The 23,421-nt window shown below is 44.1% G+C and overlaps 1 protein-coding gene across 2 annotated transcripts in view; it reads left to right on the top strand.

Moving 5' to 3' along the window:
- Nucleotides 1–23,421, top strand: part of ppp3r1b (protein phosphatase 3 (formerly 2B), regulatory s1ubunit B, alpha isoform, b) — a 29,427-nt gene that overhangs the window by 936 nt on the left and 5,070 nt on the right. For both annotated transcript variants that reach the window (XM_076288264.1, XM_076288263.1), the window contains exons 2-3: nucleotides 8,416–8,455; nucleotides 22,163–22,339. In XM_076288264.1, the coding sequence (XP_076144379.1) occupies nucleotides 8,443–8,455; nucleotides 22,163–22,339 (190 nt within the window). In that variant the 5' untranslated portion in view covers nucleotides 8,416–8,442. The remainder of the gene's footprint in view (nucleotides 1–8,415; nucleotides 8,456–22,162; nucleotides 22,340–23,421) is intronic.

Below are 23,421 nucleotides of genomic sequence, written 5' to 3'. Positions count from 1 at the left end.
GCGCACGAAAACCCCAATGCAGTCCACACAATTCTCAGATTTTATCAACACGACCAACGGTGAAACAATGTAGCTAACTATCTATCCCTCTGGTTGAAGTGAAAAGTGAAACAATGTATCGTCAGCTAGCTATACCTAAGGCGACACTGTAGCCCAACATATACGGCACTGTAACCTTAGCTGCAAGCTAGTTTGGGTACATTGAACGGACTTGAGAACTTGGGTCGACCGAATCTCGTTGATTAAGGGCCATTGCAATGTCCAAATCCGTATGTACTTGGATGTTTCTCTTGCATGAAACTACGTGCGGGCAAATGTGTCCATCTAGTTTATGTCACTGCTGGAAACGAACACTCGTTGCCTATGTTTACGTGGCCCCTGAAAACTGACGACTGTTCAGAGTGGCGAAAGTCATCATGGCTGTAAAATTGACGGCTACTGTACCACTTCATTCGCATTTGTTGCTTCCTCTTCAGGCGAGGCTACAACGTCGCAACGTAGACACCATTGTAGGGTTTTCTTTTTTCGTCTTTCATTTCAGCTGGTAGGAGGATTATTGGACTGGTTTTTACCACACAACACTAGCATAAGCTGTTTGGGGTCGTGCTAGGCTATTTCTAGAACGCAACATTCCTGTATTTCAGCTATTGTTTTGGAAACCCACATTATGTTTTTACTGTAACATGACTTCTGGTCGTAGTAGTAGGTGTATTTGTCGTGATTGTTAATTTTAAAACAAATGGTGTCTGCTTTCAATGACTGCAACCTGTGCATCTTTGCAGAGCCCAGTCCAGCTGCAGTGGCTGGCTAGTGGGAGGGGGGGGGGGGGGGTGTAGTAGGCTAGCCTAGAACATCATCACGACTCTTTCGCGGATGATGGTTTACAAAAATATGTGGTTGACTTTTGGTCACATCTCATACTTGCTTGCAGCAGACGCAGAGTGCATAGAGCATAGTGTGATTTTGTTATTTTGTTTTAATCCAGTCATCTCTGATAGATGAGTGTAATCGACGGAAGAGTGATACAGAGGCCATAATGGTTTAAATACTTTCCCCAGATGCACTGTATCCTACAATACAATGTGGAGCTTGCAGGGACTCTGGTGCCGTTGTGTTCTGAGAGGCACGATCTGTTTCTTCTTGGGAGCATGCTATGCTATGTGTGTCAAGGCTGCGGGTCTCAAAGTGCCCCTCTCCAGATGTCTTTCCTGAAAACCAAGGGGAACCTACCTCAATTCAATTTAGACAAAAAAAAAAGTTTTGGTCAGCAGCCCTGTGATCTTTTTAAGAAGTTGGATCATGGATCGTGGGATGTAGTAAACAAAATTTGTTGTTGTTGATAGCATGGATGACAGACAGAATCAAAGCATCAGGACTTTGTGATTGACTCAATCTTACCTTACGACCTTACACCTACAGGCCTTAATCCTAATCCATTTAACTTTAAGGCACTGTCTGTGTGTCTTGGAGTCAAAATAGTACTCACAATGATGTTGTTCGTCCTTTATCTTCTCCCCAGTGTTGTTTGGCCCAAAGCAACCAACTTCATTCAGTTGATGGCAAGTCGTTTTTGTGGAGAGGTTATCTCAGCTAGCTGACTGTTGATGGCCACTGAAGTTCAAGCCTGTGTGTTTGGTAACAGACACTGAAGACAAGCAGGTGCACATACACACCTCCATGAAGAGGAAGGACGTAATCCTCTTTAACCTTAAGTGCCTTCGCTGAACGCTAAATAAAACCACAGGTCTTGACCTTTGACCTCGCTTAGTTTTTTTTTATTGTTTACAGGACCCAGAGGGACATATTTGGTGCTGTGTTGAACTTTGAACTTTGAAAAGGTTTATCAGCTTTTTTTGTGTGTGGACAGTAAGACAGACCTTCAGAGGTTTTGGTAAAGAACTCTTTATTGAAATTGTGTTCTCACTTTTTTTGGCCTTTTTTTGAAACATTGATTTCTAACACACTAGCAACAGTGATCAACCAGGTCATCTTCATTTTCAAACCGCACAGCAATCAAGTAAGCTCAGAAGATTCTAGAATGATCCCAGAGCTCCCTGGGTCAGTGTCATGCAGTGTCCCAGTTTGACCAGTGGTCGGTTGGGATCTGAAGGGACGGATTCCGGGTCAGGTCACACAGATCTGTGAGGAAACCAAGGCCACAGTCATTTTGAAACTGTCTGATCGGGTGGCAGTTGTGCACGTTCACCTTCTGCACTCTCACCTCTGTATCATGGCATGATGTAGTCCTCTTTGACCCTTAAGTGTCTTCACGGAACGCTAAATAAAACCCTGGGTTGTCACCTTTATCCTCTTGGATTTTCTTTTTCTGCATGAACTTTAGGAAAAGGGTTGTATGCTCTGCCCAACCTTGAAAGGTCTGTCCTCAGCTGTTCTGGGGGAAGGCACTCAGAGGTTATGCAGGGAACCCTTTTGTGTTATCATTTTTGTGATGGCATACTCCTTTACTACACCCACTATGTGCAAACAAGTACAAATCATGTACTGCTGTCATATACTGTCTTTCCTGAAATACCCTACCTTCCATGTCAGTTCTTTCTGTATCTTCCTTCCTGATGATGGTTTTTAGTGGTAGGTTTTATCAAATTATCATATATACATTATTATAAGGATTTTTTACACAGTCCTTTGAACCGCTAGTTCATACTAGTTCAGACCACTTCAAACAGTGGTCAACCTTCTGGAAGCCACATAGCAACCATTGATTCCGACAGAAAGATTCTAGAAGGCTCCTTGTCCCTTCTAGACACATTCAGAGCCTTGTTGTTTGCCTGCAACAGGTTTCCATTAAAAAAGGTTCTGTATAGAACGTTGAGCCTTTTTCTTCAAAATGAAGATAATCATTTTGTTACCCTCACAGAACACCACCGTAGAGACACCTTTTCTATATTATTTAATGTTTTAAGATATTCATAATATCAGTGTTTATTTGTGATTGGGAGGCAATGATGGCCTCATCTAAGTTTACCCCGTGGACTATATACGAGTAAGAGATATAATTTATCCGGTCAGTTTGCATCAGGTGAGCATCAGTTTTAGGTGCAAGTCGGTGTATGCCACTGTTGTTGTTGACGATTGGCTTTTGTTGGGTCATCCCTGTAGAAGTCATTGTGACATGAGGAGGTCATGTGTCTGTTGGCCCAAAAACAAGAAGCCATTAGTGTGCACACACAAAGCCGTCCGAATTTGCATGGCATGTTTGTGTATATAACTGGTGTAATCCATATGGCTGAATGTAACATTCATGTTAAATTTCTGTTAGTTTGTGATGGTTTAACACTAATACAGTATATGACACAATCATTTAAATTCTTTCTGTTTTTTTTTTCTTTGCCAGTATTTAATGCAAACTGATACAAAATAGTGGCTAGGTGGGGAAACCTGGGATGTGTACTGAAACTTTTAGAACCAGACCAGAGGAGTCTAGAATTCCCTAGACACAGTTGAGGGCAGTGGGAGTGTCTCTGACTGTATGAGATGTGTGTGACCTCGGATCTGGCAGAGAGAAGAGTGTCAGACTCTTTAGGTAGATCTGCTAGGGTAGCGTTTTAAGCACACCCACTGTTACCCTAATGGAATGGAAGAGTTGGGGAAATGTTGGATGAAGTTATTCATACTAGGGGTGTAACGGTACACAGAAGTCGCGGTTCGGTTCATACCTCGGTTCGGACATCACGGTTCGGTACGAGTTCGGTACAATGGAGGGAAAAGCAAACAAAAATGCAGAAAGCATTTTTTTTGTACATGTCTCAGCCTGTACCACCTAGTGTCATACAGTCTCTTCCCTGAGCTATCTGCAACAGCCAAGTGTGTAAGATGTAGACTAAACAGTACAATAAGTACCCAGACTCCATCTGTAACTTGTAAACAAAATAAGACAATCAGCTATAAAAATGAAAATAGGCCTACAGCATCTCTTATTTCTGAAAGTGCAAATTACATAGAAAAATGATTTTTAAAAATCCATTTAAGCAAGACCTTCAACATCTGTGTTTAGTTGTATATGGAAGAGTCTACAATTTGCCTCAATATTTTTAATTGTGTGTAAAGTAATAATCTAGCCTACTAACTGTGAAAATATCACAGTATTTTACCTTTTTTTAAAAAACGAAATTGCTCCTTTCATTTCATAAACAGACTAGCCTACAACTAGATGTCACGTGACTTTGCCCTTTGACGTTAACTCACCGTAGCATGGTTTGTTTATTAGCCTGGTTAGCGTTGTCACTTTATTTTACTGTCTATGCACTTAACACTACCAGCTCCTCATGTGAGAAGTTGCAAGTTACCCCAACATAAAGGTAATTACCACGCGATTTACATAGCTTTCTGTCATTACGAAATTATTTGATTTAAGCCATAGGTTTTGGCCCTATTTGTATGTGTATCCAAAGGCTGCTGAAGCGCAGGGGAAGTTTTTTCCCCCCTCGTTTCAGTGATTGGTAGCCTACATCATCTGGGTGATGACTTCGAATATGTGTAGCATTTTTTCCACTCACATACCCAACAACTGCTGAACAACGCCGACACACAGTTTCATCTTATCCACCACTCTTTCGCCTGTACTAACGTTACTGTAACTGTAGTTCAACTTCTCAAACTTGCGATCTTAAAGAGACCAGCGGATCCTCTAACTCTTGTGGGTCTAACCTCAGTGCTGCTAATGACTGACGGACTCGACCGACGACCTGACAAAAAAACACATAGGCGCCAATCAGAGCTTCAGAGCTAAGGCGAGGCTACAGATTAGCGTTAGGTGTCGCTAAAGAACTCCCGTAACTCTCGCTACTTAACAGTAATTGCGCATGGCATTAATTAATCCGCACACGAGTTTTATGTATTTTTATACCGTGTATTCTGCGTGTAAATTCATGCACCGAACCGTGACGCCCGTACCGTTTCGGTTCAATACGAATACATGAACCGTTACACCCCTAATTCATACCAATGTTGTCCTGCCATAAATCTGGATTTTTGGAAATTTTTGGGGTGTTGCAGAATGCAGGGTGTACTGTGTGGACTACGTCAAAGATAAACCCAAGCATGCATGAAACTACATAGAAGAAGGATCTCTCTCTCTCCCTCTCTTTCCCTCTCCTCTCTCTCTTTCTCTCCTCTTCTCTCCTCTCTGTCTCTCTGTGTGTCTCCCTCCCCAATTCACAACCCACTGTCCTTCTTTCTCTCTCACACATATATATTTATATTTATATATTTCAGTGACTTTATGCTAGTGTACATGAATTAGTAGTACCTAGGACAACAGTGAATTCAACAAAATTTACCAGCATCTGACATTTACAAGCAACAAACTGACAACAAAAATGTTTATTTTCACAATCCACTACAACCACTAGTTTACTCGCATTTTTTGATTGCCATTAAAGGCTTACTGGCTCAGCGTACGTGGCTAACATGGCCTGTCTGTGACCTGTCGCCTAACCAAAGGATCTGGAGCCAGCACTAAAAAATGGTGCTTAACCTCTCACAGAACACCATAGAATCTATTACATGAAATCTATTCTAACTACAGAATTATTCTAACATTTTTAATGCAGAGTTGCACTCATGTGTCTTGAGAGAGTTAAGGATGGAGGGAAGATGGACTTGTGGAGGGAGGAGGGATATGGAGAGATTGAAGAACAGGAGAGAGGGAGAGAGAGAGGAGGGAAGGAGGAGGGATATGGAGAGATTGAAGAACAGGAGAGAGGGAAGGAGGGGTATGGAGAGATTGAAGAACAGGAGAGAGAGAGAGGAGGGAAGGAGGAGGGATATGGAGAGAGAGCGAGCGCTTTATGTATGCTTGAGTTTGTCTTTCATGTTCCACATACCCTACATCTATATCTATAACTTGATGGCAAAATCCAAAAATGTCCAGATTCATGGCAGGACAATAATGGTCTCGAGAATATGTGGTAGAGAGAAGAATATGAGATCAGGACGGAGACGACGTCCTCAAAAGATGCCTCACTCTCACTCACCAGAGAGGAAAACATGAGGATGGTGAGATCAGGACAGAGACGCTATCCTCAAAAGATGCCCCACTCTCCCTCTCTCTCCCCTCTGCTCGGTTCTGTTCTGTTCCATGCCTCGTTCTGCTGTTGTCCAAGGGGAAGAGTAGTTTGTGTTGGAGTTTCCTTCCAGTACATTTACCCTGATTCAGAGGGACAGTGTCTCTTTTTTCCCCTTTTTCTACAGACACACACACACACACACACACACACACACACACACTGACCTGACACATACTCGAAGAGTCTCCCATGCACACACACACCCCAAGGCTTGTTTCCAATTTCTGCATCATGCCCCTTTGAGATGCAGCAAGGCAGGAGGTTGCCCTCATTTCTAGCCCTGGCAGATTCTAGCACTCACTGTTGTTCTCATGCATAATGAAATAAGCTGTGTGCGTGTGTGTGTTGGGAGAAGACATGGACATCATCCTTTGCGCTACATTATGGTTTTGCAAAAAAGAGATTTCTTTCTTAATTTCCTCTGGAGCTCTTGTTATGACCATCACAAGTGATCTCAGTCTTCCCCTGTACTTTGTGTAGTGTAGTGTTGTGTTAGTGGTTGTAACAGATCCATCAGCTGCTTTGAGAGATGTCCATGTGAAAATGGGTTACAGTAGCCCCAGTGTAAGTTCTGGTTTGGTTAAGAGTGTTGCCCTGGCGACGGTGTCCTAGATTGATCTAGTGTTGCATTCTGTTGATTGTGGTACCCTGTAATCAGGCACTTGAACATGATCTCTCTCTCTCTATCTCTTTACCTCTCCTCCCTCTTTCCTCTCTCTCTCTATCTATCCCTCTCCTCTCTCTCTTTTTCCCTCTCTCTTTCCCTCTCCTCCCTCTCTCCCTCCCTCTCTTTCTCTCTCTCTCTTTCACCCTCCTCCCTCTCTCTCCTCTCCTCTCCTCTCTCTCTGTCTCTCTGTTTGTCTCCCTCCCCAATTCACAACCCACTGTCCCTCTTTCTCTGTCTCTCTCAGACGGTGCTCATCCAGCACCCAATGCGGACACCCCCACTCATCCCAGATAGCTCGCGCTGTAAATCTGATTAGTCAGCTGAGGCACGGGAAGGTGCCATTTGGAGAGAGAGAGAACACCCAAATCAGGGCTGAATATGAGTGGGAGTGAGATCACCGCACCAATTACATTTGAAATTTTTGAACCCAACCCAGACAAACTGACAGTACAGCATCATGTGGAAGTTGAGGGATCTCAAGAATGACACTAGACACGGTAGTTTTGCCGAGTGAGCTAACAGACATTAGCCACCATATTAGAGACAGTGTACAACAGTTGTTTGTGATATGACACCTATAAGGCAATTCCTTGGAGGGAAAGCCATGTTGCCGTTTGTTTCTGAAATGCTCATGAGCTCAGTTTCAAGAGTAATATTCTGCTACACTGTAGTTTTTGCCTTGTAAGCTAACATACACGTCACAAAGCCATGGTACAACAATTGTTTGTGATATGACATATTTATAAGGCAATTGTAGATATTGTGTGTGAGGTCTTCTGAAGACAGAATTTACACAGTATTCTATGAAAATAGAATTGCATAGAAATGTCGCAGTATGTCCACGTATATTCTCAGTGACGAGGTTCTCTTGGACCTTTGTGCGACCCATTGATTCATCGAATTGGTACGTAGATTGTTGTCCCTTTAGTTAAACAAAAATGTGAATGAGAGAGTGATAGTCTTGTGGAGTCCCACAGCATTCCTGTCTAAATTAAACATGGTTCACGTTTGCCAAACTGAATACCTTGAACACCTGAAGCTGCTGACATGCAAACAAGCATTCATGCAAATTATCATTAGTCACTGAGCATCCCCTGCAAGTATATGTCACTGCACATTACTAATACTCACCATACACCTTACTGACTAAGTATATAACAATATGCACATTTACAGCAAGTCCTGTGTACTGAAGAAACACTAACTACATGTTAGGCTACCCAAGGCCACTCGGTTTTTGAAACAGTGACACACTGGCACATTGTGTGATGGGCCGTGGCTGTGAACTTGCGACATCTAGGAGTGTGTGTGAGTGTGAGTGAGTGTGTGTGTGAGTGTGTGTGTGTGTGAGTGAGTGAGTGAGTGAGTGAGTGTGTGTGTGTGTGTGAGTGAGTGTGTGTGTCGGACGTTGTTTCCTGTTCTTATCCCTCTATCGGCTGGCCTCACACAAACAGGTCTTTCCCTTCAATGGTTGACTTGGGGATTCATCCCACTACAAGGGTACCATTGTCACCTGCACAGTGCACACCTGTTTGAGGTGTTTCAAGACTTGTGCTCTGCAAAGCACATTGAGGCCATGTTTACTTTTAAAAAATATCATTTTTGTGACTTGAATTTGAATTGAGCTAATGTTTGGCTTCTCTCTGTGTCTCTTTACAGGGAAATGAAGCCAGCTACCCTCTGGAGATGTGTTCGCACTGTAAGTATCAAGGGGAGCTTTTTAACCTCTCTCTCCCACCCCTCAAAAACGGTTTTGAAAGGTACAGAAACGCTTTTTTTGAAAGGTTGAAAAGGGAGTGAAAATGGTTCTTGACAGTTTGAAAATTATTTGTGGGGAAGGCCTAAAAAGGAAATTGTGTGAGCCATTCTTTGTGTTTATTCCTTGCTTTGGGCCTCAGAGAGTTTGTGAAGCTGCCCTCCAGGGCAGCATGTTCTTATGTGTGTGAGCAGTGTGTGATGTGGGTAGGACTGCACCCATGTGTAAAGGGACTGACATCATTGCAGTTTGAATTATAGTATAGTTATAGTATTTGCTTTTCTATGTGTTATGTTTGAATAGGACGTGTTTATTTGAATTTTAGGATGAATCATTCATCTTGCTTTATGCTATAATGTTTTAGCTGTGTGCTTTAATATATCACTTTAATTGGCATGACCTGTCCGTTCAGAGAACGGCTTAAAATGCCCCTGGGGGTAGTTTTCCCACAAGCCGCCCTTCTCAACACGCCCCACTTCTTTACCTCTTGAGGGCCCTCAGCAATGGGACCTTGGATTCCTGGAAAGACCAGGCATATACAGGGGGGAAAATAAGTATTGAACACGTCAACATTTTTTTCAGTAAGTATTCTTCCAGTGAGGCTATTCGCATGAAATTTTCACCGGACATTAGTATTAACTTAGGTAATCCACACATATATAAAAAATGGCACAGGGAAAAAGTATTGAACACGCTAAGAAAAAGCAGTACACAAATGCAAAGAATGGCAAGGAACAAACTGGAATCTATAAGTAGTTAGAGAAATTATCCCTCCTATCTGTACAAATTGATATAAGCTGGGTTAGTACATACTGGTGGGCTATAAAAAGGTTTTTTGTTAGCAAGGTGTCACACAAGAAACATTTCATGATGGGTAAAAGCAAAGAGCCCTCCCAAGATCTTTGCAACCTTATTGTTGCAAAACATATTAATGGAACTGGTTACAGATGCACTTCAAAACTTAAGAATCATCCAGCAAGCAGTATTGGAGCCTTGCACAGGATCTCCTTGCAAGATTTCTGACCAGGAAGTCAGAAGGATAGTCAGAAGAGTAGCCTAAGAGCCAAGGACCACTCTGAGAAAGCTCCAGAAAGATTTGGAGGCAGCAGGTACAATTGTTACAGAGAAAATCATAGGTAATGCACTCCACTGCCATGGCCTCTATGCACGCTCATCCCGCATGACTCTATTGCTGAAGAAAAACATGTCAAAGCTCGTTGAAAGTTTGCTACACAACATTTGACCAATCCTATGAAATACTGAGAGAATGTATTCTGGTTAAAAATTTAACTTTTTGGATGTCATACTACACACCATATTTGGAGGAGAAATGGCACTGTGCATCACCCTAAAAATACCCTACCAACAGTGAGGTTTGGAGGTGGTGGCATCATGGTGTGGGCTGTTTTTCATCTCATGGTACTAGCAGACTTCATACAGTTGAAGGAATGATGAATGGAGTCATTTTGTTCCGGAAGAATCTTTACATCCACCAGGATGATGAGGATGAGACATGGCTAGACCTTCCAGCAGGACAATGATCCAAACCATTCGGCAAAGGAAACTCTCAATTGGTTTCAGAGAAGGAAGTTAACTAAAGATCAGGATTCACAAAAGGGACCCCTGAAATCTTCAATATTAAAGGACTATCTGTTTAAAAGAATGGGCCAAACTCACACCAGAATACTGTGACTGATTAGTTTCATCATACAGGAAATGCCTTAAAGCTGTCATTACGAATAAAGGCTTTTCCACAAAGTATTTAAGACATTTCAGCAGGCGTGTTCAATACTTTTTTCCTGTGTCATTCCACTTTATTGCACATAACTCTACCTATGGACTTTAATGTTTGGATTTTTTCTTGGATTTTATATGGGTGGATTATCTGAGTTAATACTAATGTCTGGTGAAAATTTCATGCAAATAGCCTCATTGGAAGTATACTTACTGAAAAAAATGTTGACGTGTTCAATACTTATTTTCCCCGCTGTAGTTACCAAGCTAGTGTCCAGATTTCAGGTTTTTAGATGACCAGCCTAGGATGTCCAGCTGTGTCTGTTCAACAAGCTAATAAAGTCATGAATCATTCATTTTGGTGTAATGAGAGAATCTAGTTGTAGCACTGTGCTGCAGCCGTTGGCTGTGTTACAATTACACCAAGTCAAATTTCTTAGACGACCAGCTACGACGTACCCAATCAGTCGTCAGTGTCCGCACAAAAAAAAGACCCTGTGAAGCTTAATTAGACTTTGTTTGGTATGATTTGGTGCTGGTGGTGGTGATTTAATTGGGGCTGTTCTGCTTCTGTAGATTTAGAAGATATGTTTCAAAACCAACAGCCTTGAATGCAGAGGTTCATGTCCTTATGAGCATATGGTTTAGCCCAATGCATACGTTTAATATGGCATCTGGAGTCTTCAATGCTCTATGCCCAGGGATGTAGTGGAGGCTAAACGCAAGTAAACGCAGTTTATCCATCTCTGAAATTTCAGAAATAAAGTTTATCCACCTCTCAAAAGAGTTTATTCACCAATTGGAACTTTTAACATTAAAAAAGCACACTGTATTATCAACATTCACAATATATACACTCATCACTCTAGGAATAATTTAATACCATTGGTATTGTTATAAACATTGGACAATAACCTCCACCATCATCAGACATGTTCTGAATGCCTTTTTAAAAATCTGATACCGCATGGCGCAGTCCACCTTACCGTGATCATATAATTCATAGTTTACCCACCTCTTATTTTACCACTACACCTCTGTCTATGCCCAAACGTTCAGTCTCCACTCTTCATTAATATACTCTTGTCTGTGCCCTCTGTAGACTGTAGATTCAAGGCCAGTGACTCATCTTACTCTGATGAGGATTTTCATTTAGCAGATGCTTTTATTCAAAGCGACTCACAGAAAGAGGGATAACATTCGAGCTACCGTGCAGAGGAGAATTACTACTGCATCATCAGTCAATACTATTACTAGTGCAGACATTGGATATCGAGGTTATGTGTGGCGATGTTTTTTTTGTTTTTTTTACCCTTGAATAGTTAAGAAGGTGTTGTTGAAAGGTAATGGTCACCTTCAAGCAGATGCCTTGAAGCAAACCTTGAGAGTGTTTGGAGTGATTCCAAAGATTAATCAGATCAGAAAGTTTGAGATCGATACGAGCATGTATCCAGTTATATCGACAACACAGGTTTACATGTGTGGCACTCTGACTTAGTTCCATTTAATACATCACTAACACAGGGCTTTAAGTGTTTCAGGCACTGTGCCTGAATTCAGATTTGAAAATAGGCAATAGGCCTGCCGGCCTATGACATCTTCAAAAATATGTGATAACTTCTGGCACAGGCATTTTCTTTGCTTTAAGCCCTGCTAACAGCAAAAGGGTTGTTTACTGTTAAAAAATGACCATGGAAAGGACACCTAAACAGCCAAATGCTAATACAAATCAGAAAGGAGGAAATGGTTGGAAAGAACGTTTGCCATGAAAAGATGCCGTTCAGCCAAACAAATACAGATATGATGTTTGGTCCATGCTGGCCAGCCCTATTGACAGCAGGGATTTAATGTGTGCCACTCCATTTACGGCCGCAAATAGATTAGTGACGGGTTGAAGTTAAAGTCGATATTTAGCAGTCTATTTTTTTCGATATTTTATCCAAAGTAATTATCGTTAAAACTCGTAAATAGCCATACGCTATATAGCTTTCAGAGTGAAGGCACGCCTATAGAACCCATGCGAGGGCTGCCCCAAAGATCCTCATAAGGAAACGGTTCTAAGCAGACACTTGAAGTATTCCCCAATGGGCAGGCTGTGGAACCCCATGAAAGGTATTGGATAGCACCTTCTGCATTCCAAGAATGTGGGCCACGCATCCCAGGAATGCGACTCTAATCCTTGTTTGGCACGTCAGGACCTGATGTGGCCGCATCCAAACACACACACTCTAGCAGACAGACGTGTGTGTGTGTGTGCGCGCGCAGACAGAAGTGGGGTTGGGGTGTGTGTGTGTGTGCGGGGGATGTTGAGGCAAGGCGACCAGGGCCTACGCCCCTGAAGCCGTAAACAAGTTGGCAGGATATCGACACCGCTGCTGCTGCGGGGGGAACCCAGACGGAGACACTTGTTCTGACAACACACACACACACACACACACACACACACAAGCAGTTCTATCTCAACCAATCTTGCTCACTCATAGTCACTCTATCACACATGCACACTCACTCATGTACTTCCTCCTAGCATGTGTATTCTATGCTATGTGTATTCTATGCTATGTGTATTCTATGTTATGTGTATTCTATGCTATGTGTATTCTTATCATACAGCAAGTACAAGTATTTATATACGTCAAATCACACACCCTCCCAGTCCATCACATAGGAGCATATGTGTACACACACACACACACACACACACCCACACTTATTCTGTCACACTCGCAACCCTATAAAGGTCAGTTTCAGGGCCGTGATGAGAACCTGCTTTATTTTTAGGGGTGGGACGCTACGCCACCTTTAATCAGTTTCCCTCCCATCACACACACACACACTCACACACACACACCCTACCTTTCACCCACTTGACATGTATTCACACTCAAAGATCTGAAGTCTAAAGATGATAATGGATTATTGGGTTAGGAGATGGGTTAGAATTGGCGTGATTGGTCTTCATCAAGTGTGTGTGTGTGTGTGTGTGTGTGTGTGTGTGTGTGTGTGTGTGTGTGTAGACTGCCAAACCTGTTTAGTGTGGTCACCGTGGGCTTCCGCTTCACTGAAGGGCAACTTGCAATGACAGGCGTGGAGATAAAACCCAAACGATAAAACGAAAGCTCCTTTCTGTAACTTGGCCAAATCCTTTTGCTAATGTAATAGTGTGGCCAGGCCAATTCTCCGACACGCCACACACCCACACACACACACACACACACACACACACACACACACAAAGGACCAGGCCAGTGCTCCGACACGCCACACACACACACACACACACACACACACACGCCACACACACACAAAGGACCAGGCCAGTGCTCCGACACGCCACACTCACACACACACACAGGACCAGGCCAGTGCTCCGACACACACACACACACACACACACACACACACACACACACACACAGGACCAGGCCAGTGCTCCGACACGCCACACACACACACACACACACACACACACAGGGCCAGGCCAATGCTCCAACACGCCACACAATAGCTGCGGGCACTTTGCCTTTGTGTGTAAGAGTGAGGAGATGAGAAGAGAACGTCATTATTTGTGTAAATGGACAAAAGGGCGATGGCAGGAAATGACTTGGAGAATCTTGAACATTCAACTGTGTGTGTGTGTGTATGAATTAGGGGTGTAACGGTACACAGAAGTCACGGTTCGGTTCATACCTCGGTTCGGACATCACGGTTCGGTACGAGTTCGGTACAATGGAGGGAAAAGCAAAACAAAAATGCAGAAAGCATTTTTTTTTGTACATGTCTCAGGCTGTACCACCTAGTGTCATACAGTCTCTTCCCTGAGCCATCTGCAACAGCCTGAAGTGTGTAAGATGTAGGCTAAACTGTACAATAAGTACCCAGACTCCATCTGTAACTTGTAAACAAAATAAGACAATCAGCTATAAAACTGAAAATAGGCCTACAGCATCTCTTATTTCTGCAAGTGCAAATTACATAGAAAAATGATTTTTAAAAATCCACTTAAGCAAGACCTTCAACATCTGTGTTTAGTTGTATATGGAAGGGTCTACAATTTGCCTCAATATTTTTTTTATTGTGTGTAAAGTAATAATCTAGCCTACTAACTGTGAAAATATCACACTATTTTGCCTTTTTTTTTAAAACGAAATGGCTCCTTTCATTTCATAAACAGACTACAACTAGAAGTCACGTGACTTTGCCCTTTGACGTTAACTCACCGTAGCATGGTTTGTTTATTAGCCTGGTTAGCGTTGTCACTTTATTTTACTGTCTATGCACTTAACACTACCAGAACCTCATGTGAGAAGTTACAAGTTACCTCAACATAAAGGTAATTACCACGCGACTTACATAGCTTTCTGTCATTACGAAATCATTTAATGTAAGCCATAGGTTTTGGCCCTATTTGTATCCAAAGGCTGCTGAAGCGCAGGGGAAGTTTTTTCCCCTCGTTTCAGTGATTGGTAGCCTACATCATCTGGGTGATGGCTTCGAATATGTGTAGCATTTTTTCCACTCACATACCCAACAACTGCTGAACAACGCCGACACACAGTTTCATCTTATCCACCACTCTTTCGCCTGTACTAACGTTACTGTAACTGAAGTTCTCAAACTTGCGATCTTAAAGAGACCAGCGGATCCTCTAACTCTTGTGGGTCTAACCTTAGTGCTGCTAATGACTGACGGACTCGACCGACGACCTGACAAAAAAAACATAGGCGCCAATCAGAGCTTCAGAGCTAAAGCGAGGCTACAGATTAGCGTTAGGTGTCGCTAAAGAACTCCCGTAACTCTCGCTACTTAACAGTAATTGCGCATGACATTAATTAATCCGCACACGAGTTTTATGTATTTTTATACCGTGTATTCTCCGTGTAAATGCATGCACCGAACCGTGACGTCCGTACCGTTTCGGTTCAATACGAATACATGAACCGTTACACCCCTAGTATGAATGTACATGAACGTTTATGTACAAATGTGCAGGTGTATTTGTAAGTGTGGGCATGAGTGTGTGTGTGTGTGTGTGTGTGTGTGTGAGGGAGAGAGAGAGAGAGAGAGATGTGAGCATGATGCATGTGATATACATGAACATTTATGCACAAATTGGCAAGTGAGTCTTCAGGGGTGTGTTTGTGTCCCTGCTCACTGTTTGTGCAGAGTTCCAGAGTTCGCAGTCAGTCACCTGCAGAGGAGGCAAGAGAGAGACTAGGTTAAGAGGTTGATGATCTCCCTCTGCCTCCCTCTCTCTCCCCCTCTCCCTCTCTCTCTCCCTCTCTCCCCCTCTCTCTCTTCTCTCCCTTCTCTCCCACTGTCTCTTTCTTTCTCTCTTTCTCTTTCTCTCTCTCTCTCTCTCTCTCTCTCCTCTCAATTTCAATTTTAAATTTCAAAGCCTTACTCGCATGACAGGAGTTCTTGTCATTCATGCGTACACATGTATGAATAAATCCCCCCTCCATGGCTCTCTCTCCCTCTGATGTTAGATATTTTTGGGGCCTTTACCCTTTTAGTCAACCCTGTGATGTTGGAAGGCAGAAGGGCTGGTGGGGGTGGCTGGCATTTTGGAAGCAGCTGTCAAGCAGGCAGATTCACCAGCGTCTTTAAATCGCTGCCACCGTAGCTGAGACTGCATTTCCCACAATCCCACCCCACCCCCACCTTTCACTTCCTGTTTTCCTCTCGGCGTTGCCATGGAAACCTGCGACTTCTTTCCCCTGGCACAGAGAGGCGTCGTGTTGCTGCGGGCACTCTACTTTGAGCCTATGTCACCGAGTAGGTGGCTGATTCCTTTGTAAGGGAATATGTTGTTGTGACTGGAGGCGCGTTACCACCACTAGCAGTGCGCGGTATAAAGCGTGGCTAACACTTTAGCATCTGTCACTAGCAGCGAGACACTTGGCAGCCCAAGAATTTGCCACCTAACGTTAACGGCAAACTTTATCAAAATGTTCAGTCCCAGTACTTGACTTGTGTTTTATTGGCAGCGCAGTTACAGATTGTGGCATGGCTGCATGAGCTGATGATTCAGCTTATCATTTCAAGCAGTTGTTCAGTTTAGGAGTTGTAGAAACAACTGCAAAAGGGAAGCACTCCTGCATCCCAATGTTTCCGTTTGTGCTGATGTACCTGGCCCATAGCAGATAATGATGTTGCTTTCAGAAGGAATGTCTTTGTGTGCCTTCGTGTGTCTGTGTGGCAGTGCTATGGTGTGTCAGTGCTGTGCTAGCTGCATGTCTGTTCTAGAGAGAGAGAGAGCGTTCTCTCTTAAGTGCAGTCAGCCCACAGCACAGATTCTCTGACTTTTGTAGGAAGATGTTTCTGTGAGCAAGAAGAAAAGTGTGTGTGTGTGTGTGTGTGTGTGTGTGTGTGTGTGAGAGAGAGTCAGGAAGTTGTACTGATGTGGGCTGATGGAACACCAGTGCTGCTGCACTCAAATTGTCAGGCAACACTCACATCACATCAGCATGTACACACCCACCACCACCACCACCCCATTACACAGACCATCTCACTCCCTCTTCAGGCAATGCTCACATCAACACACACACACACACACACACACACACACCACCACCACCCCATTACACACACCATCTCACTCCCTCTTCAGGCAATGCTCACATCAACACACACACACACACACACACCACCACCACCCCATTACACACACCATCTCACTCCCTCTTCAGGCAATGCTCACATCAACACACACACACACACACACCACCACCCCATTACACACACCATCTCACTCCCTCTTCAGGCAATGCTCACATCAACACACACACACACACACACCACCACCCCATTACACACACCATCTCACTCCCTCTTCAGGCAATGCTCACATCAACACACACACACACACCACCACCCCATTACACACACCATCTCACTCCCTCTTCAGGCAATGCTCACATCAACACACACACACACACACACACACACACACACACACACACACACACACACCACCACCACCCCATTACACACACCATCTCACTCCCTCTTCAGGCAATGCTCACATCAACACACACACACACACACACCACCACCCCATTACACACACCATCTCACTCCCTCTTCAGGCAACGCTCACATCAACTCACACACACAAAAAAAACACACACACTTACATCATCACTGTCATCACCTCACATACATACAGCACACTGCTTGCTACAGTAAGCCTCCTCTACATACTTGCTGCACACTGCCCCCCCCCCTCCCTACATACACAGCACATTGTCTTCAGGATCTTCTCCAACACACATCCTCTACATACTTACAGCACACTGCCCCACCTACCCACACACACACACACACACAGTCACTGCTCCACTCCCCTCCCGCCCACACACACATCTTCACTGTCATCACTCACATACATCATACATACAGTACTCTGCTTGCAATAGTAAGTCCCTTCACCATACTTGCAGTACACTCCCCCCCCCCTCTCTCCCCTACATACACAGCACATTATTTCATCAGGAAGCTTTTCCAACACACATCCCCAACATACTTACAGCACACTGACCCCCCCCCTTCAATACACAGCACATTGTCTCATGAGGAAGCTTCTCCAACACACATATTGCACACTGCCCTCTCCCCACATACACAGCACACTATCCCATCTCCCCTGTCATCCCCCCAACACACACACCAAGACCCCTGGCAGTTGGGTTAGCCCCTTGAGCTGTGGATCTGCCCAAGGTTTCTTCCTTGGTAAGGGAGTTTTTCTTTGCCCCTGTTGCTCATGGGTGCTCCTTGTTGGTGCCCCCCGCCCAATCCCAATCCTCCCCCACCTTTCTTATGCAGCCCTTGCCACTTAATCTACTAAACCCCTCTTCTACTGCACTTTTTACCCCCCCCCCCCCCCATAAATGCACAAATAGGCTGACACCAGACATAATTTCACTGCATTTCTTACTTCCAGTAACTATATGCATGTGACAATAAACTTCCTTGTATCCTTGTAACTCACTCAGTATTTAAACACCTAACACACACACACACACACACACACCCCATCTCTCTCCTTCTTATCTTCATGTATCTATCATTCTGTCTCTCAGAGTGTACTCTAAGGTAGACAGAGTTGGTAACATTCTGGAACCAAGAGTTCTGGAACATTCTGGAACTCCTCCACAGTGGTGTGTGGTTGAGGCTGCAGAGCTGCGATGGGGACCTTCAGCACTCCATGTGGGAGGAGGCTGTGTGTCTCTGTAGCAGAGAATAATGGAGAGAGAGAGAAAGAGATGGAGGGAGGGAGAGACAAAGATGGAGAGAGAGGGGGGGGTGGTTGAGAGGGAGAGGGGGAGTGATTGAGTAATGTAACTGCATGGAGTCTATGGGTATGGATACAAATGGCTGGCTGCACATTACATGGACTGGACACACACTCACAGGAGGCAACTTACAGCAGCTTTCCAGCCTCAGTTTCAGACCTCAACTGAGTCATCCATACAACAACGTCTATATGAAGAGGGGCACACTAAGGCTGCCACTAACCACTGGTTTTAAATTGATTAATCTATCGACTAACTTGACGATTAATCAATCCATTCGAAGAGATTAATTTCCCCCCAAAACCCAACAATCTTATTTTAGTTCACTGAAATGTTGTGTCAATTAAAAATATAGAAGTTAATGAATTATCAGCGTCGGCCTGTGTGTGCTTCACCTCACTGTGTGTTCACTGTGTGCTGTTTGTGATTCACTAATTCACCGATTGGGTTAAATGCAGAGATCAAATTTCCCTCAAGGGATCAAAAAAGTATATATACTTATACTTATACTTAATTCATTGAAAGTGGGTTAGACCAGTTAGCCTGTAGCTTTTAGCTGGAGGCTGGTGGAGTCTGAGAGATGTAAGGTAAAGGGATGGTCCGAGTTAACAGATCTGGAGGAGCTGCAGATGAGTAATGTGTCAAATGTGGAAATCCAGCAAAACGAGAGAATAAACGTGTTCAATATTTATTCAGATATTGAGAGAGAGATTTAATTGATGTTATTTCAGTACAGTTTTGTTTGTTTGCGAAACACCAGAGCATAGATTCGTCCTGTGCCCAAAGGCGTGATGGTCAGAAAACATGTTTTCCCATCTGTTCAGCATACTTAATTATAAACCTTCAGGGCTTCCTTACATATTTCCATCCCCTAGTGGGTCCCAGGAAGTAAGAATCAGGATTTAATCTCCATTACTCCACCCCCCAGCTGTCACTAAACTGTAGAGCCAAGATGGCGTCCTTTGAGTGTCAGTTTTCTGTTTTTGCTTCAGTTAGTTGCATTAGCGCCCATCTAGCGCCTGTTAGAGGATGTTGGATGTAACAAGTTGTAGCATCCAAAGTGTCTCGGAGTGTATTGACCGATGAAGGAATTAATGGGTTGTGATGGAGGAAGAGATAGCAAACCCGGAATGCCTGAAAATGCTAATGGCACGAATATGGACCTCGGATTTTCTTTTTACTCGTAACTAACATGGTTTGACCATATTTACTTTAAGGCGAGAGTTCTGGAGGTCTTTCTATGTAGTTAACATTGCTGGGTTGATTGCTGGGTTCTGTAGTTAATATTGCTGAGATCTGTAAAAGCTTAACGTGGGTGTTTGATTATGCCATTTCTGGTAATTGTGCCTTTTCTGACCGCATTTGGTCTCTGCACATTTCCGTCAGTGATATTTGTTTTCTGTCAGTGATATTTTTCTTCTTGTTATTTTTGGATAGTTTATAAGATGACTGAGGAATACCATTACCATTACCAGCGCTGTCGAACACTATCAATGCTGATAGCTTCGCAGCCGTGCATTTTCATTGGAATTGACTCAAGAAGTGAACATAGCGTCCCCTGACCAATTCTCCATCTCCTTTAAGAGTCGCTTTGGTGTCCACCAGGCTAGACGGCTGGAGCGACATGAGGAGAAATGAGCTGAATTTGTCATTTTTAATCACTGAATGTGTACGTCGTCTTCAAGTAGAATCACAGACTGAGCCTTTAAGTGTTTTATGAAATCCCAGCCACTTCAAGTCTGCGGCGGACTGTATACCACTCCTCGAGGTCACTCCGGACCCCTCCGTGTGTTCCTATTATTACCCATCAGCCCCACTCAAGAGAGGGAGAGCATCTCATAGCAGCATTTACATACTGACAGACAGGCGGGCGGGCGCAGAATAGTGGAGTGGGGCCTGGTTATGTAACGGCTCGTCGCTGTGCGGAGATGCATCTCCTAGCGAGGTGGCCGTTCCTCCTCTTGCTGCTGCTGTGTGCTGCTGCTGTGTGCGTGGGTGTTTTGGGGTCCGGAGGGCAGCAGCAGCAGTTCATTGGAGACGGTGGATTTAAATAGCTAGATTACACTTGCTTGGAGAAATGTGAAGGCACACACACGCACAGACACACAACAGGGTAGGGATGAAACTGCTTTTAGATGGTCACCAAAAGAAGCCGACCTTGTCACGCACACACACGCGCACACACACGCGCGCACACGCACACACGCACACACGCACACACGCACACACGCACACACACACACACACACACACCATTACTCCCACTGCACATAAAGGCAACAAAACCAATATACACTGGTAGGATGTGTAGAGCTTGTTGAACAAGTTATACATTTCCAAAAAAGGCAGCATACTTACTGGTCACCATGCCACCAAGTCCAAATGCTATGTCTGTGCATGCAAGATTATTAGAAATCTCCCAGAGGAAACCCATGCAAGCCTGGCAGTCCTTCAGTGAACAGAGAAGAGACGGATGAAAAGGTGGAGCTTTGGGGGAAATAGAGAAGACTTAAAACTACGCACTGCAAGAGAGTGGTTCTCCCATTATTTAGGCAAATTTCCTCCAGTGCGAGAATGCAAAGCCTGCATCCTAGTTCAATTGTCGCTTACTATGGTTGTTTTAGTTACCGTTTAAAAGAGAATTGATATGAGACAGTGATTACACTTTTGTTTACCAGATCTACTTCATAGGCGTCCCGATAAACAGAATTAATAACTGGGCTATGGCCCAAACCCATTGTTTTTTTCTTCTAGGTTTTAAGTTAATCATATTTACTGGAACTATATTATCTCTTTTATTTGAGGGCGGTGAATACTATTCCAAGACACTGTGAATACACATGCATGCATATTCTGCACACGTACAATAAACCCATTCAAGATGCCTCATCCAAAGTGTGGCCAACAAGTGTGCGCGTGTGTGTGTGTGCTGACGTGTGCTAATGAATGAGCTTAGTCTCGTCACTACACACACTCGCACGCACACACACACACACACACACACACACACACACGGCATCCCCACCCCCACCCGAGCCCTCTGCCTGCTGCGCTGGCCCTTGGCTAGCGTCGCTCCCTCCCTCTCTGTGGGCCACTTGCGTAAGTCCAGTGCATGGAGGGAGGACGGCCATGGCCACCCAGCGCAAGAAACAGGGTAAGGCTCTGTCCAAGAAGGGCCAGAGTGCCTTTCTGGGGACGGCGTGTGGGCACGGCAACATACGTAAGTGGTCGGCGTGGACACCGCACCGTGTGTGTGTGTGTGTGTGTGTGTGTTTGTGTTTGTTAGCGTTAGAGTTTGTGTAGTGTAGTGTAGTGCTGTGGTTGGAGAAGAGTTGGTGAGTGTGTGTCGGGAGATTGGGCGTGGAGGGAGATGTCCGGCGTGCGCTTTTAGTGACGTGGTTGGACATGTGAAAGCTACCTTCCCTCAGTGGCACCTCGGAATGATGGTCATTTTTGCGGAGGACATAGGTTCCGTTCGGGCGGTTTGTAGAAGTTAGCCCCTGGATCTCAAAAAAATGTCTGTTCAGCATTTATTGTCAGACACTTGCTATAATCTCTCTCCCCCCTCTGTCTCTCTCTCTCTCTGTGTTTGTGTGTGTTTGTCTTCTATCCCCAGTTGATGCTGATGAGATTAAGAGACTAGGGAAGAGGTTTAAGAAACTCGACCTGGATAACTCGGGCTCGCTGAGCGTGGAGGAGTTCATGTCCCTGCCCGAACTACAACAGAACCCCCTGGTCCAGCGAGTCATAGATATATTTGACACCGACGGCAATGGAGAAGTCGACTTTAAAGGTAAGAGGGCTGCTGGACCATCTCTTCTGCAACTACTACTTGGACTGATGTCGGAGACTGTGCCTATAAGGCTTATCTGATCACTGTAGATTAGTGATGTGGGGGGGTTGTTATTCACCATGGGCCCCATGTGGTTCTAGGTTGCCATACCAACCAAACAGGTGGTTGTAGGTTGTCATACCAACCAAACAGGTTGTTGTTGTTATCAAATGAATTGTGCAGTGCATCCAGGATCTCTCAGTTGACATTATTCATGATGTTAGTTAATTAATGTTAGAGTTAGTTAACGTTTAGTTAACGTCATTCATGAAACGTTTACAAACCATTTTACCTCAGTATGAACAAGCGTGAGTGACATTGGGTGATGTGGTTCATGAGGATTATTACTGCATTTAATGTGTGTCTGTGTGTGTCTGTGTGTGTGTGTGTGTGTGTGTGTGTGTGTGTGTGTGTGTGTGTGGACTGGGATCGCATACATCTTCTTGGCTGTGGCCATGTCCTTTCTACCTGTCGGTTGTGGTCTTCAGGGATATTTTTAAGAAAAAAATTATCAAGTCAAAGTCTATTTGATAATTTAAGGCCATGTCCAAGATCCTAGGCCCAAACATAGGTGGGTGAGCTTGGTACTCACCACACAAGCCACACGATAACTTTAGTCTATGTACGAGACACTGTGCTCATTGACTATTGCGAGATGTATACCAAGAAGGCACCGACAGTCTAGGAGGCACTGATAAAAGCTTGCTAATATGTTATGTTGTATTGGTTAGCGATGTTTTTTTTCCTCACATCCTCACGGTGTGTTCTGAGCTGGACTGGGCTGAGGTGTGTGTGTGTGTGTGTGTGTGTGTGTGTGTGTCCCAGCCATGACCATATGCCATCAACATGAATTTGAAAAAGAGAAGATGCCAGAAGGATTAACATTATCATGAAACGTTTACAAGCCTTTTACATGTTTTGTGTTTTATAAGTTTATATCATTAGACCCATGTGGCATTGTTTGAAGCCCATTGTTTTACACTGTTATCTTGGGTACTGTAACTGGGCACATGCTTGCAGTGTGAATTATTAGCAGTGTTTTA

Source organism: Alosa pseudoharengus, unplaced genomic scaffold, assembly GCF_046254945.1.
Source record: "Alosa pseudoharengus isolate Yale_2024_CS ecotype anadromous, Long Island Sound unplaced genomic scaffold, YU_APseudo_1.1 YU_APseudo_1.1_scf_1, whole genome shotgun sequence".
NCBI lineage: Eukaryota > Metazoa > Chordata > Actinopteri > Clupeiformes > Clupeidae > Alosa > Alosa pseudoharengus.
The sequence above is the reverse complement of the archived record's forward strand: the minus strand, read 5'-3'. Positions and strand labels throughout refer to the sequence as shown.